Consider the following 16,311-nt stretch of genomic DNA (forward strand, 5'->3'; position numbering starts at 1 on the left):
TTTTGCGGCTTAAAGTAGAGTTTGCTTTAAACTGAGTATCTTGTGACAGCAGTATAAATGTGCAGCATCTGATTCTTAATTCAGAGCTTCCTCATGCTTATGAGGTCAAAACAAAATAATAAAATTAAAAATGCTGCTCAAGTCCAGGTTTTTAAACAAGACTTCCAAAACAAGTGGATGATGTTACAGCGGGTACATTCATATTTTATATACAGCCTACAATAAGAGTATAACTTCTGTTGTTAAATAGAGTCCCTTTCCTTTTTGCATGAATAACTGATAATGATTCACATTGCTTTTGACATGAACGATCAGTTTGATGCAAAAAAGTTGTTGCAAAAGGTTTAAGCTTTGCTGAGGTGAGAAAGCTGTCATAATGAAAAAGCAGCTGTGACCTTGCAATGGAAATGGATAAATGATGATGCACATAAAGTGCTCCAATCTGCAGAGCTTCTATTCTAACTGCCCTTCCTCCAACTAATGTGTTTAACTGGCACTTCTTTACTGATTTCAATGATGAGCCAACCCACTGAAGAATTAGTCTATAAAACTGTATTTTATGTTCTGATAATCTTCTGGCTTCATCTGCATTCAGTAGCTATTCAATATCCCATTAACTTCTATTAAATGATTAAACCAAACTATTTCTTCTACCAGCATTTTTTCTTTTTATATAAATACTTTGGGAGAGAACTACAGTATATACACACACACACACGCAAGTGTCAATGCATCAGATGTATTGACACTTAACATACAAAACTGCCTTTATACCCTCATTTTTAATTTCCAGATAGATATGCTTACAATAGCATAACTTTAAAAAGTGAACAGTTTCAGCTTAACAAGTCTACTTTGCTAGATCGGACTGTTTAGTTTTACCAGTTCTAGTATCTGCTGCTACAGCTTGCTTTAAAGCTCACTGGATTTTATTCATAAAGCACAATATCCAGATTACCTTAAATACAATTTAAGGTTTTAGGAAAGTAAAATCTTAGGGGGGATATATCAGGTTAAAAGCAGAGGTTAGGTAAGACTCTCCATCAGCTTTGACATTCACAGATGACATAAGGGTAGGGAGCAGATGGAAAAAGTGGAGGTATACGCTGGGGAAAGAAAAAAAAAGATGGCTCAGTTGAAGCAAGAGGTGGGGAAGGCGTTTAAATACCTAGTGTCAATGACAATGCAACAGGTAAAGAGTACAGGCAGGATGTAGTGGGTGAAGATGAGTGTCAAGGGTGATCTGTGAAAGAATGGCAACAAAGGTGAAAGGGAAGGTTTGCAAGATGATAGACACCCCTGCTATGATGTGTGGTTTGGAGGGAGTGACAAAAGGGAGGCAGAGCTGAAGATCTTAAGATTTTCACTGGGAGCGCCGAATAGAGACAGGATTTAAAATGAGACTATTCAGATTAAACAGTCTGGAGATAAAGTTTCCAATTTGGAGACAAGCCTTAGCTTTGTTTCTGAGACCTTTTCAGCTTCTTTATGGTCCTTACTAGTGGCATGCAGGGCACCTTTTGTTCTTTCTAAGAAACTTGATGAAATTTCCTGTCATACAGATTAATGTCCAAAACAAGGACATTAGTTTAAATATCTAGAGTCAAACCTTTGATTATGCAATCAGAAATGCGACGCTGTAGTCATGCTGAAGAATTTATTCATTTTGAAATTTCATGGGAAAAGTGAAAACACAGGAAAGGGATGTGATTTCCCCCCCCCCCCCAGGAGTGAGGCTTCACTCCTGGTACAGCATCCATTTTTCTTCATCTTATGCCTTTGTGTCCCAGCACCGCATCATAGATCTTCCCAGTGAGGCAGTGCCGGATGTTGGTGAATCCGGCAGCAGTCAACAGGGCAGCATACTGAACATCTGTCCTCTCTCTGCCCTCAGTCTGCACCAGCATGTTCAGGGAGTAAAGCTGAGCTGTAAGCGGGCCAGAACCATCCTCACTGAGCAGTGCCTCCACCACCAGCACAGCACCTCCTATAGCAGGGATAAAAATACCTGCTTCAGTTCTTTCCCCCCTTTAAATAAAGTGTCCTGGCAAAGCTTGGAGACAGGTTTGCAAAACCAAAAAACAAACCACACACGTTAAACCAATCGATCCAATGTGATGATCCCTACTAGGTGTTGCTACATCAGGCCACCTTTCAGATGATGATTATGGTTAATGACTGGCATAAGCCAAATCTGAGCCCAGGTCTGCTTTTAAACCCCACTTCCTTCTGTAAGCTGGCACTGTGACACTATTCACCATCCCGACTTTCTCATTTTTCTTTTGCTGCCCTCTCTGCTCTGTGATAGAGTCGGCTGCTTTGTGTCTGACTTTTATCAGAGTCAGAAGGACAGATTTCTCTGGGATCAGCTGCATTGTGGGATACAATCTGCATCTCATTTCAAGCAGATGAGAAAAAAAAAAAAAAGGCACTCATCCCTTTCACACTCAGATATGCTCAGACCTGGTTTGCAGGCTTTATAGATTCTCTGGAGTAGCTCTACGCAGCGTTCGTCTGTCCAGTCATGGAGGATTCTTGCCAGAATATAGAGTTCAGCTTCTGGTAGAGAGTCTTTGAAGAAGTCCCCTGAGAAAGAAAGAAAAAACATCCATCCATATGAACATTTTAAAACTCCCTCCATTGAATTCCTAAGACACAGCTGCATTTCAGTCATCCAGTTCTGATGAATAGATTATGTGAATGGGAGTTCTAGGCTCTGAATTTAACCCTATAAGTCAATGCTAAAGTGGAAAGGATTCTCCTGAACACGTGAGCCATATGCATCTAGACATGCAGCAGAAATGTAAACAGAGCGGCCATGATTAAAAGTGTACATTTGATACGTGTTGGTGGAACGAGCATGTCAAGTTAGTGACTCAAACTAGGCTGAGTGCTTCCCTTTGATTTAATTATTCCATGTAATTAATAATTCTGTTGACAAGCCTTCAAGTAGTAAGACGTGATTCGTTTAGTGGTTTACATTCTCAAACCTAATTACTACTAAAGGATTATGTCCGTTATAAAATGCATGCAACCTAAAAATTACTAGAGCATATCTCCAGCTGCTGTCTTGTGCTGATAGTTATCAGGGAAAAATTATTTTCCTGCCAACACAGCACCGTTTCTGTAATATCAGTGTGCAAGCAGTAACTATTTTTTTTCTATGCCCATTGTAAGAGTGTCGGCATATTTGCAAGTTATGAAATAAAGCACACTGAGGCCAACACTCCTAAAAAGGCCATGTCACAGCTTCCATTGTGCTCAACACCATGATGGCTAGGAAAACAGCAGGAAGCAGTTTTGTGTCTGGGTTTAAGATTGCCATCTGCTGCAAACCTGCGCTCTGCCTTACAATAGCTGCTGTGCTGAAGGTAACAATATACATTAAAAAAGGAATCAGGAAGTAAAAAAAACAAAAAAAAAACAATTAGTATTCTACCCAATGTTTTCCAGCATGCCACAAACTCTGGGAGAATGGCAGACTCATTTGATGACATCAAAATTCTCATTCTGCTTGTTTTGAGATCAGTGATTTTAAGACATTTTGCAGTAATGACAGGCATTACAGGCCAATATGGTTCAGACTTACTGGGCATTTTGTTAGGTACACCTGTTCAGCTATTTGTTAAATCTCTAGACAGCCAATCACAACTTAATGCTTTTATCCAATTAGACATTGTCCCTGCTGAAGTTCAAACATCAGAAATGTTGGAGAAAGGATTTGAATGCAGCAGCCATTTGTGTCAAACAGGCTGGTTTGAGCATTCCAAAAATGCTGATCTACTGTGAAGGGTAGGCACAGAACTTGGTAAACATGAAAGCATGAACCCATCCTATGATTCAAGACCTCTCTGCACTGAATCATACTTTTTATTAATCGCTGGCTCTCTTCCACAGCATATCTATTATCCTGTCTTCCTTCTCTCTCCCCCCCAAACGCTTCGCCGCAGGCATCGGCCCCTCCCTGAGCCTGGTTCTGCCAGAGGTTTCTTCCTGTTAAAAGGGAGTTTTCCCTTCTCACTGTCACCAAAGTGCTTGCTCATAGGGGTCATATGATTTGGGGGGGGGGGTTCCTCTGCATTATTGTAGAGTCTACCTTATAATATAAAGCACCTTGAGGCGACTGTTGTTGTGATTTGGCGCTGTATAAATAAAATTGAATCCTGCTTTGGATCAGTGGTTCAGACTGATGTCATGTGTATGAGATATTTGCTTGACACCCTTTGGGCCCTTTAGTACCAACTAAGCATCACTGAAACACCACAGCCTCCCATGTGTACCCAACAAAGTAGCCAGTGAGTGTATATTTAGAGTTGGCCGACATGGATACCGAGCTGGATATTATGCAGGTGAAGTCAACTTGCTGAAAAACAACCAAATGTCTGCTTTTGTTTACCTTCAACTATTTTCTAAAAAAAAAGCTGGAGAATTCGTTTTCGCAAAAGTCACTCAAACAGAATCATGAAAAAATATTCAAATTAGAATCCATGTTTTGTGAACAAGGAAACATGTCAACTAGACAAATGAAATAGTTCACTGATGTCTTTTGGGTAAGAACTGAAGAAAAAGTTTTATCTACACAACCCTCATTGCCATTTCATTGGGATGGTCACATAGCTCCTGTTTTTAATTTCCATAACCTTAGTATCAGCCAGTTTTGTTGACAACCCCTTGCTCTGTTTATGTAATTTGCATATTTAGATCTTATCAAAATGCAGCAGAACTGAGATAATGAGTCCTTTTAAAACCACATGTAAACACAAGAGCTCAGAGTGTATCCAAATGTAGACTGCTTGTCAATAACATGTGAATTATGTTATAGACACCAGTCTATTGAGAAGAAAAGGGAAAGAAAAACATAACAGAAACACATGTTATATTGAGACTTATTCCTGCATCCATCAGGGGTTTTGCCAAGTAATAATGGTGTTACCTTCATGAAAGCTTATCCTCTGGTCATCCTCCTTGATAAAGTGTTCCTTGGACATGTGCACCACCTTGGGAAGGTCAAAGATTGTCACAGTGCATTCTGGGTAGGCTGACGTGCAGTGCTTGGCTAATGCCCCACTGCAGCCTGGAGAGGGAGAATTACCGTTAGTTGCAGCACAATGAATGCAGTCTTCATTAAAAGGACTGCATCACTCAAAAGTGCAGTCATACAAGCGGAACAGATGCTTTCAGGTAGAATCTGGTTATTTGCATGATTTGTATGCGGTGGCTTTGGGAATATGGTTCAGCTAACATTCATGCCAATAAAGCAGAGCGGAACAAATTACTTGATTTGACTAATCAGTTTTAGTCTGATTAGACTTCTGAATATCAACCTTTATGCTGGAATTCATTTGAAATCATTTTTAGCTATGAAAGCTGCCTGTTCTCTCAAGCAACAGTCAGTGCACAAATTCCACAGCAGTTCATTTCATCATTGAAGTCTCTTTAGACTGGATAAACAAATGTTTCAAGTGCATAGAGGATTACTTTGTTTTCCACTTTGGTGACGGTCCAACTTTTCCTTTAGTGCCATTAGTAGGTCAAACCCTTCCACCAGTGAGGATATGATGAGCAAGCAAATTTTTAGATCAGCTAAACATGAGCATGCAGGCATCCTCGGTGTGCATTTTAACATGAAATTAGCATTTAGGAGTTCAAAAGAAGCCATTAGTGTTCCTCTGAGAACCTTGACTGAAAATCAGACTTTATGAGATGGGAAGAGGCTTTGAATTGAGGAAATGAACAAATGTGCACATGGGTGGAAACAATGACTTAATGTGAAAATATGAATCCTTCAACTTCAGGCGTTGGCAGCATCATTACCATCAATTATGCCTCATAAAGCAAACTGAATTTAAAAATTCAGAGTGACCGATATGGAAAGATTGGACAAGAGAAAGTTAGAGAATGTATGAATGAGACAGAGTGAGACAGTGAGGTAGAATACAGGATCAAAGGATTTCACTTTACACAAACCTACAAAGGCAATCAGACTCTGGCTGGTGTTTGTGGGCATATATGCCAAACCATCTAGCCCTGTAGAGCCTTCCTCCTAGTGTGAGCTGTTGCTGCTATATTGTATTCTTAGACAGCTTTCTATAGCCCCTACAAACACCCACCTAATACCATATTTGGCTCACATCAAACAGGGGTCAGTAGAGGAGAAAAATCAAAGAGCAACAAGGGGAAGCAAAACCCAAACACAATATGCTGTTGGAGTCCTCCCCAGCTGACCCGACTGTCTCAGTTTGTTAATGAAATCCTTTGATGACGGTTTCAGATTATAGCAATGCAACAGTTATTGCTGCATTTTAAACTAGTCAATGTCATGAGTGCAAGTTTCCTGAATTTTTATCCACATGGTCATTTAAATAAAAATCATAAAGAATTAGGATTTTATTCTCATGGAGTTTTGTTCATTGGACAGTTTAAATCCAAACTCATTCTGGTTTGCACCCCAGCAGTATTGTGTCAGCTGGATATTGTTGACTACATCTGCATCCAATGCAGTCACAGAAGGGGCAACTTTATTTTGCACATACCTCACAATGGGGAGTACTGCTCAGCCTGTGAACAGTCAAGTAATGCCTCTGTTGCTCTGGAGCAGCTTTCAGAACAAGCTTCAGCATAATTACATTTTTCCTTTATAAACCAGAAGGTCTTTTTCAAGCTGGGGAATGGAGCTGAAGAGGATTTCCTTTGGGGAAGGCCTAATACACCCCAGAGAGATGCATATTGACGAGTGTGCAGATTGAAGTGGCGCCATGCTAGGGGTTGGAGGTGAGGATATATTGGCCTTAAGATGCAAATATTTGACCGCCTGTCATTTGGAGTTGCCTCAAATTTATGGATGAACCAATTTAATTTCAGGAAAGTCATCAGAATGACACTGCTGCTTTAAGTGGCATTTCCTTAATACTTTGAGATTTTGTTTGCAGTCTAACATTAAAACACCCTGTCCATATTCTGATGTCTTAAAATGCATTTGCAGAGAAACAAATTGATTAACATGAAAGTAGCTTGAAAGGTTTCAGTTTGCTTGTTATGCAGTTACCATTGATCAAAAGGAAACAATTAGTTTTTTTGTAGGCGTTTACCTAGGAGTCAAATTTAGTTACGTCTAATAGACCAAATGAACCTCATTCACTTTGAATGTTGTCAGGGTTTGGGACAGCTCACATGTCGTTTATAGTGAAGACATGTGACTTAACATTCATATCCCCACAGCAGAGTAGAAAATGATGTTTTCCCCACAAAGATTTGGCTACTTTTGAATGTCCTGTCTACAATCAGAGCCAGCACTACCAAACCAGTTTCAGATCAGCACAAATGCCCAAATGTATACATGCAAACCAATTCCCACAATTGGGCTAATTTGTCAGCCCAATGAATTTGATTTAGTTAACTTGGCCACATATAAAGATGAAAATATAACTTGCTTTCTTTTTTGCTGCGACTACCTCCTGATATGTTTCATACATTAGTGGCATAGCCTAGAAGCAGACATTTCAACAGCTGTAAACTGCAAACACTAACAAGCTATGGTGGGCTTGTTTTTGTTCCTTTCCTAGTTTTGTCATAATTTTCATTACTGTTTATAATAGTGTTTCTTAAAACCTTATTCTGCAAGTCTCTCATTAGAGAGATTCCCTTGGGGGGGGATATATAGAGAGATGTCTTGCCTAGATGGCAGTTTACATTTTAGAGGTTTAACAGTGGTTGTAACCTTTAAGTTGATCATCCATTTTAAACAAAAACATGCCTTTTAAATTGCCATTAAATGTCACATTAAAATCAATGTAAATAAACCCAGGGAAGGCTCTTTCCAGAGATGTGCACACAGTGGTTTGTAATCCAAACCAAATCAACTAGTTGACAGAGTGCTGGACAGAAAGAGCTCCTGAGCAGCAGGTGTGCACAGACACAACAGATGCTGTGTGAGACTGTCTAGATGGGATGCTGCAGTCGTGCCCTTGAGGCTCCTACTATTTCCCCAAGCACACACTTTTCAGGGATGCAGCATCATGCATAAGCATGAACATACAAGCCCATGCTGAGAAAGCCACAGAGGGGTGGGTAAAACACTGTACACATGTAGGGTTCCATGTGGGAGAAGTTGTTCTTTTATTGGCTTCACAGCACCCCTATGTGGTCAGTAGTGGTGCTACAATGCAGCCACCTGTGGTACAGCGATAGTCAAAGTAGATGCTGCATCTGTTCTCAGTGAACTAAAGGTCAGTATGCGTTCAGTGTCTGTTTAGTAGTTCACCCAGTTTGTACAGCGCAGATTCTCTTAAACATGAATACTGGACTTTCAGGGATAAGCATCAACATTTTAATGCAAGCACCACATTGTCAGTGGGCAGAGCCACCTGAATTCAATTGGTGCATTGTAATATCACCCAGTACAAGTACAGAGCTGAGAATACACTGACCTCCTAGCTCAGCTTGATTCACATGATGGCAACAGACTCAATATCTCAGACAAAAGCCTTTTCCAGCTTTTATTCATAGTATTTTTAGGATAGAAGAAAACTCCTGTGACTACCCTTTTATTTGTTCCTCCATGCTTCTTTTTGATCTGTTCCATTGTTGGTTGGCTTTCCTGCATAGCTTTACAAGCTCTGTTCTTATTGTGTTTGTTCAGTATTTCTCTCCCTCAAAGTTTATTCATTGTGCCATTTGCTCTCCTTGTAAAGCATTTTGTAAGAAACCTGCTATTCAAAAGACGCTATGAATAAATCTGACTTAAAGCAGTACACGCAGAACAGTGAAGAAAGCTTCCTTTCAAGTATCCAAAGACAGGTGACTGCTGTGAGCAGCGTCTAGTTTCACATATATTTTTTAAAAAAAGGCACACAAGCTGTTCAGTTCAACAGTTGTTACAATTGTATTTACTGGCTTATGCCCAATTCTAGTTTGTGGGGAACTTCTTGTGATAGGGGTAATAGGATATACATTTGTCATGTGTCTCCATACCTGTAGAATCAAGTTAAATACAATCCACCAAAATGTTAGATGGTGTGTAAAGTGTAAAAATATTTGTTCCAGTCTTGTCTGGAATGAGATTCTAGCTGCCTAACCCTGGAAATCTGCATTTTGTTTAATGAGTCAAGTGTTTTGGTAGGCACTGCACTGATGTTGTAATAGATTGAAAATGTGGTCTGGCATCATCTTACTGAAATGTAGAAGGCCTTCCCTGAAAGACCTCTTAAGGAGCGCATCTGCTTTTCAGCACAGATTCTCATTTTCCAGATTTGGAAGTTACCAATAGTACAGATACTAATCCACCCTCATATCATCACAGATGAAGGCATTTGAAAAGAGTGCTGATAAGCCAGATGGTTTCTCTTTCATTCATATTTTTCCAAGGAGAATTACAGATTTTAACAAGTATGACTCAGAAAATGCCAGCAAATAAGCCAAATCAGGCTCTAAGAACTTAAACCACCATCGCAGCTAACAAATACCAAGTTTTGGCCTGTGAGGAGATTAACCCAGATGCTGGTTCTGTTATACTGTAGATGTTCAAAGTCTTGACATTGAGGAATAGTCTGAGATTTTTCCAGTTTGCAAATGTAATTCTTTGCAAAACAGAGTATAAAGGAGCATCCTAGCTGAGCTTCACAGAAGGTGGCCAGTTTTTCAATCTTAACGACCTGTTGCCAATTAACTCATTCCAAGTCTTCTTTCAGCTGCCGAAATTATTCCAATAAATAATGTTTAATACAAACTGAGATCGGGTTGCCTCGAATTCAAGCTGACCTAATATTTTTAAGGAATGACTCTGTTTAAACATCTTTGTTCCCGCAGGTTTTTTCTTCCAGATCCTATCAGATCCAAGACATGGTTACTAAAAGGTAAATGAAGTCTTTGACTCAGAAGGTGTGGGGAGATCAAAGATGCGTACACTGCAAATGTGCGGCTGACCCAGCAGCTGCTCAGTTAAGACAAACTTGGACGGACTTATGGAAATCTGATGAAAACTTACCTCCAAGGTCGCAGATGACTTTGAAGGGGGAAAGGTCAAAGGCTGTGACCACATCCTTACCACAGATGTTCCAGATGGAGTGCATTAACTGCATAAATTTCACCATTTCCTCATCAGACCTACACACACACACACACACACACACGAGAAACATTGGTAATACTTTCGTCGTCTCAATGCATTGTAGGAAAAGTTTCATTTTCTGCAAGCGATTGCCTAAAGGAGGCTTCTTGCTGCCACACACACACACAGCCTCTTGTACAAAGTCTTGCCCTGTGGGGACACCATGTTGTGTGTGTGCGAGACAGGGTGAGGCAGAACAGAAGAGCCTGTGGTGACTGCTGCTGCTCTGAGGAGTCTCCACCTCATCAACCAGCACTCCACCCTGCCATGAGGGCACTGTGCATACAAACAGCCTCCAGTTTGTAACAGAATTTATCCAAACTTCAGGGTAGCAAAAGCCACTTCCATCTGACGCACAAACCAGCTTCAGACGACACAGTGACCTCAAGAGTAACTTTGAAAGTGAATCATTGTTGCTTCAGACACTGACTGCACTGGATGGGAAAAGATGAATTGACTGTGAGGTCAAACAGCAGACTGTCATCTTCAATTTGAAAACATTTGGGGTATAGAATGATGAATGCCCCCCCAACGACAATCTTCAGTCGTTTTCCTTCATGAGGAATACATTTACTTGAACTCTCATCCCATCTCTAGTTCTATTGAGTAAAATGTGCTTAGCCTGGTTTTCTGTCCTCGTCCACATCATGATATTAGAACTGCATGACGTGTCTTATATTATTCAGCATCCCCCAGTCTCCATCATCTCTGCACTTGCTGGAGACCTAGCTAATGGCTTTCTGTTGCTCCAGCCTCTGCCATCCTGGCTGCAATAGAATAGTTTGAGCAGCAATGTTTAAAATATGATTCACCAAGTGTTGTCATGTTTTCTGACAAACTATTGCAGTGTATTCCTGCACTGACAGCTGATGGGAGACATGCGAGCCATTTTCCATTATACTGGAGCCAGTATAAAGTACAATCACACAGGTTCAGAACTGGTTACTCCAGCATGCATATCTTTGGACTCTGGGAGGAAGCCAGAATCCCCAGACAGCACATGCAGATTCCACACAGGACTCCAGCAAGCTAGTCTGCATTTTAGAGCCCAGACAATATACTGATGGGGCACATATTTTCAATTTGCAGATCTACTGTAGTGGCATTTATCATGGCAGCAAATTTAAAGTTCAAAAGGCAAACTGATGCCTTATGCTTTATGAATTATGCTTCATAGTTTGTTCACCAGCACAACTTTCCTGCTGGTAACATTCATGTTTGGAGCCACAACCAACCCAAGTCAGTGAGAGCATTACAAGTAATCCATGATTTTGTGACAATCTCAATCTTATTAAGGACTCAAACCAAGTTAGAGAAATCAGTTTTGCTCAGTGCTTCAACATCTGTATTTCCTGTCAATTTCATGCAGAAGCACAAATTCAGCCAGTGATCGTTTCCTTTTATATGCAATCCTCAAATAGACAAGAAATTTGATTCTGAAACCCTCCTAGTCAAATAAAACTCATCTTCAGAGTAAAGTGTTTTACTGTTAAAGGGCATGTGTATCACAGATAGCCAAAGCCAGACCCCCTGTTCGCTCCAAATCATCTGCTTTCTCAAGTATAAGAACTCGAGCTCTAGATGAGACTTTGCTGTAAATTATTCAGGTGCAGTACATGACTGGTTAAATGGCTGTGAGTAAACAGGAGTGACTCATCCAGCCAGTTTTGAATCATCCTGCTCCCTGCTGCAGCACTCCAAGAATGCACCGATTTCAGTGGTTGTTTTCCCCCTTACCAATTTACCCACAGTATTCACAGGGGGAATCAGCTGGGACAAACAACTGCTTCTCCACATTAAACTGTGTGCAGGTGCAGAAAGTCTCTCATGTAGGGCATTTTCATTTACAGTCAATTAACATTCAATTGCAGAGTCATCAGCACAAAGGTGTATTGTTTTACTCTCATATGCTTCATGGTTTTTGCATGCATCCTTGTTAATGAGGTTTATTCAGTTATATCAGCTGCAGTTTCAGAGTACAAAACGCTAAAAACTGCAAGTACAAAGAAAATTTAGCTTTATGATATCTGCTTAATGTGTGCCCAGGTTCACTACACTAAAGACCTCTTTACTTTGGTGCTTTTCAGTCCTATGGAAAATAAACTGTCACAGTTTTGCAAATCATGCCATAAGGATGTTTTATTTATATTTTTATTTATTGCCATTTGTTTCTGGCAGTGATTTACAGTGCACGGCCTCAGGGAGACCGCTCAAAACCTATTAGCAAACCAAGTGTGAATTTTTATTGCATGTGACCCCTGAACACCGCAGATTGGTGAAGTGTTAAAACTGTGGGCACCAGATACTATAAACACACGAGTCCTAAAGGACAATGGCGGTTGCATTCTCTTTGCCCCAAGCTTCCTCACATCACTGCCTGTCCACACCCCCTCTGTCTCACACAATACCTGCCTTCAAATGAATTCCAGATAGTTTTTGTAAATAGAAAAAAGAAAACAAAAAACTGACAGACAGGCTCAAGATGGAGAGACATGGATGGAATGCAAATGTGGTAAAGTGTGCATTTCGTCTGTTTACCACAAAGGGAGCTTCTCACCTGTAGATTGCTTCAAACAGGTCTCCAGAACTGACTCCAAAAGCCTTTTCATACTGGGTTCTTCCCTCTCTGGGATAAGGCAAAGAAAGAATTACTTTATATGACAACCATAACATGCAATTATCTGGTTACATGAGACTTTACTAATCATATTCAACTCCTATGATACGTGAGCATTTCACAGTCAGTTCATAAGATTATATCCCAATTTGGTAAGTGGCACATGCTTCGTTCAGCTCCTGCAAGATCAAATTAGTCATTTTGATCAGTGTCTTTGTCCTTTGGCATCTTCAGTGAATGGTTTTTCACCATTTTAGATGAACTACAGCAACAGTTCATTCAGTCACACTGCCTGAAATATGCTGGCAGCCCACCACCGGATATGAGAATCAAATCAATTTTAGGATTATGTTTTTAAAAAAAAAAAAAAACCCACAGGAAATCCAGCCCACAATCTTAAGCTACAGGTCAAAACTTACATTCTCACAGCTCATTGCTAACTCACTTTGGTATGCTTTTATTCTCAAACTAAATCTTAAACTCCAAGCATGTGTCAAAGTTAAATGTTTATAGAAGTACTTTAGTGTGCCGGGCATTGTTCAATTTTCTAACACTATATAAAGCATAGATTAAATCTTTTACATAAAATAGGCAGTTTAATAGAAACTGAAGAGCTTACTGCTGTAAGACTAAAAAGGTAATGATCTAATAAGCAACAAATATCACTAAGTGCTTGACAAGTGGTCTGTCAAGTATTGAGAAAAATCAAATTAGAAAATTGGTTTGATCATTAAAAAACATTTTGATAAAATTTAAATTGGATGGCAGTTCTCAACCTGGACACTGGATACATTTCTAAGCTTGTGATGTGGTGATGTTCAGTGTACTGACCTGACGGCATCAGTCAGATAGTGCCAGCAGAGGTAGATTGTTTTGGAATGGTAATGGATGGACTGGTAGAGGGACAAAGGACTGGAGCGCGTAAGAAAGAGCCTGGCCTGCTCAGTGTTACTGTAAGACACTGACAGGTGGGAGAAGGGGTGGAGTAAATTACTGAATGAATGCATGCATGCAACCCTTTTACTTCATATTTGAAATGACGTGATATCTGAAGAAGGGGAGGTGCTCAGGTAGGAAGTGAATCTCCAGACGGATAAATTACAATAATCGATCACAAGTGTTAAATTGTGGGCTTGTAAATTCCAATTTTCTTCCACATTCATATTTAAAAACTAGTTCAACCTTAAGTGACAATTAGCAATGAGAACTGCTACATGGCTCACTTAAGTTGTATTACTGATGTGTGTCAGCTGACCTTTCCCATCGTCTTGGTGTCTATTGAGGAGCTGCATGCCAGTGCAGGCAGCCAGCAGCCTCTCTGTGCCATCCAGACTCGCACCCACAGCCTGACTGATCTCTGCTGCAGACAGGGAGCGCTCTGAACCCAATAACAGCTCAAACACACCCAGCTCGCAGGATGTGAACAATGTCTAGGTCAGTGAGCAGAGAGAATAGAGATAAATGGAGAGGCAAGTTAATAGAATAAATTGACTTTTAAAGAATGTTATTAATGAACTTCTATTGGGTAAGATTGGGTTCATCTACACAGATTAATATAGATGAAAGTACTTTTGGCCAGTTCCTCTCAGAGCTGCTAAGTCCTGCATGAACTACATAACATATCAGAGACTACTGGTGAAGGGGAAAAAAGGGCACATGCCTGCTGTTTTGAAGTAACATACCAAACATAGGTTATTAATTTTGCTGACATTCTGGCTCACATTATTTCCAGCATTTTTTGGTCCAATTATTCAAACAAGTGTTTGAAGTAAAAGGACTTTCCTTTCAGAACCCTTTAATTTTGTTTCTTAAATACTGTAATTTGCCAGTCAACAAGCTTCAGCATGCAGCATCTTTGCACTATATACACGATGGTTTTCGATATCAAGACCTATATAGTTTAATAGATGATGTACTGATTATTATGTTGGAATTTGTGTTACATAATTAACCAATTAGTTAATGCACCACTGAAATGTCAAGTTTACAATCCAACACATGTCTGCATTTGACCTGTATACATATACGATGTACATATGTTACCTTGGAGATCAGGAAGCCTTCGATATACTCCATTATTCTTTTAGGGTACACGTCTGCAGTAGGCGACACCTTAATTGGAACCATTTTCCCACCGTCAGCCATTGCCACAGATCGATCTTCCAGACAAGAGAGAAACGTGCCTTCTCAGTTGTTACACCTGCAAGAGGTTTGCATGAATGGCAGTAAGAAAAGAGGCAGACTAAAACTACACAGCGTGCCCACCCAGCAGCAGCAACGAGTGTTACAGTGGGCTAAGCTGATTACAGCCAGATAACCTAGATTAGAGCATGGGCTCAGTGTGTCAGACAAAGAAACAACTCTGAAAATACTGCTGCCTTGTTCATTCTCGCTCAGCCACTGCATTCTCATACCAGACCCAGTTTCTACAAAGATTTCATCACCCCAAATCCAATAGTGTGGGATAGCCAGCTCTTTGACAGGACATAAGAGCAAAGTGTGCTGCTTACATTTCATGCATTAGCACTAAAGTGATACTATGTCACCATATATTTCTTAGAAGCACACATTCATTGTAATTTCATTAATCATTCAATCCGTGATGGTCATACTTGCAGCCACACAAATATAAAGCCAGCAACCAAGACTTAATACAACTAACTGAGCCTCCTTATTTTCTGATACAAACTACACTTACAAACATATTCAGCACACGTACGGTTTTGTACCATTTTTTTTTGTATTTAATGTAATGCACTTTCTATCTGTTGTGCACACATTTGGTTAACTTTATGCTCAACAACGTTAAACTACATCAGACAAAGGGTTTTCTCTTGTTTTACCAGAGCTGTGCCAGGGTCCGCTTGGGTTCTGAGGTCTGCTGGTACCAAACAATCTTCTACCTGCCACTGGAGCACTATTACATACAAGAAGCGCTAATTGGGACATACCAAGTGTTGCTACATCATGGGGAGAGGAGTATTTAACTTAAATACGTTGTTGATTTTCTTTGCTTTCTGAATTAGTTATTTTGAATATGGCGATTTTTACATAAATAACTATTAAAAAAGCTTTTGTTTTTGTTTCTTTGTTATTGGATATGTTTTCAGTGTTTGTTCCACTTGATTGCCTAAATTGGCCAGTACCAAAATGATCAATACTTGGTTTGTTTGTTATTTTGTATCCTGGTGCTTCATTAGAGCTTGAGTTTAGTTGACCGCTTTTAAGGGTCTAGAACTATACTTGACTTTGGAAAAAGTATTTTATTTGGGGAGTGGAAATAAAGCCCTGTTCCAAAACCTACTACCCGACTCACACATGGTGGCAGTGCAGTGATCAGCCACCTTTCTCTTTTTATAACTATAATTTTTCTACTTTTTTTGTTTCTAATATGGCACCAGACGCAGTGGATGAAGATATCAACTAGCTAACATTAAAGGAACTAGCCACAATCATCCGGGCCTTGATGCCACAGCAGGAGGTCAAATTGAAACAAGAGTCTAGGACAAAAACTGTTTTTAAGGCAATTCAGCAGTTTTAGCTCTTACAGAAGAAAGCACAGGCTTGCTCTTCCCAGAGACCACTTCAG

The 16,311-nt window shown here is 40.0% G+C and overlaps 1 protein-coding gene across 1 annotated transcript; it reads right to left on the reverse strand.

Annotated features, from left to right (window-relative positions):
* Nucleotides 1–1,766: 1,766 nt before the first annotated feature.
* asmt (acetylserotonin O-methyltransferase) lies at nt 1,767–14,867 on the reverse strand. Its single transcript, XM_085374452.1, has 8 exons — nt 14,766–14,867; nt 13,978–14,152; nt 13,554–13,683; nt 12,663–12,731; nt 9,983–10,101; nt 4,934–5,074; nt 2,464–2,586; nt 1,767–1,987 (listed from the first exon to the last, which is right to left on the reverse strand). Exons 1-8 carry the CDS (start codon nt 14,865–14,867, stop codon nt 1,767–1,769), a joined length of 1,080 nt encoding a protein of 359 aa, XP_085230578.1.
* Nucleotides 14,868–16,311: the final 1,444 nt, after the last annotated feature.

Source organism: Diplotaxodon limnothrissa, linkage group LG16 (assembly GCF_057381915.1).
Source record: "Diplotaxodon limnothrissa isolate DT_005_m linkage group LG16, D_limnothrissa_male_GT1.1, whole genome shotgun sequence".
NCBI lineage: Eukaryota > Metazoa > Chordata > Actinopteri > Cichliformes > Cichlidae > Diplotaxodon > Diplotaxodon limnothrissa.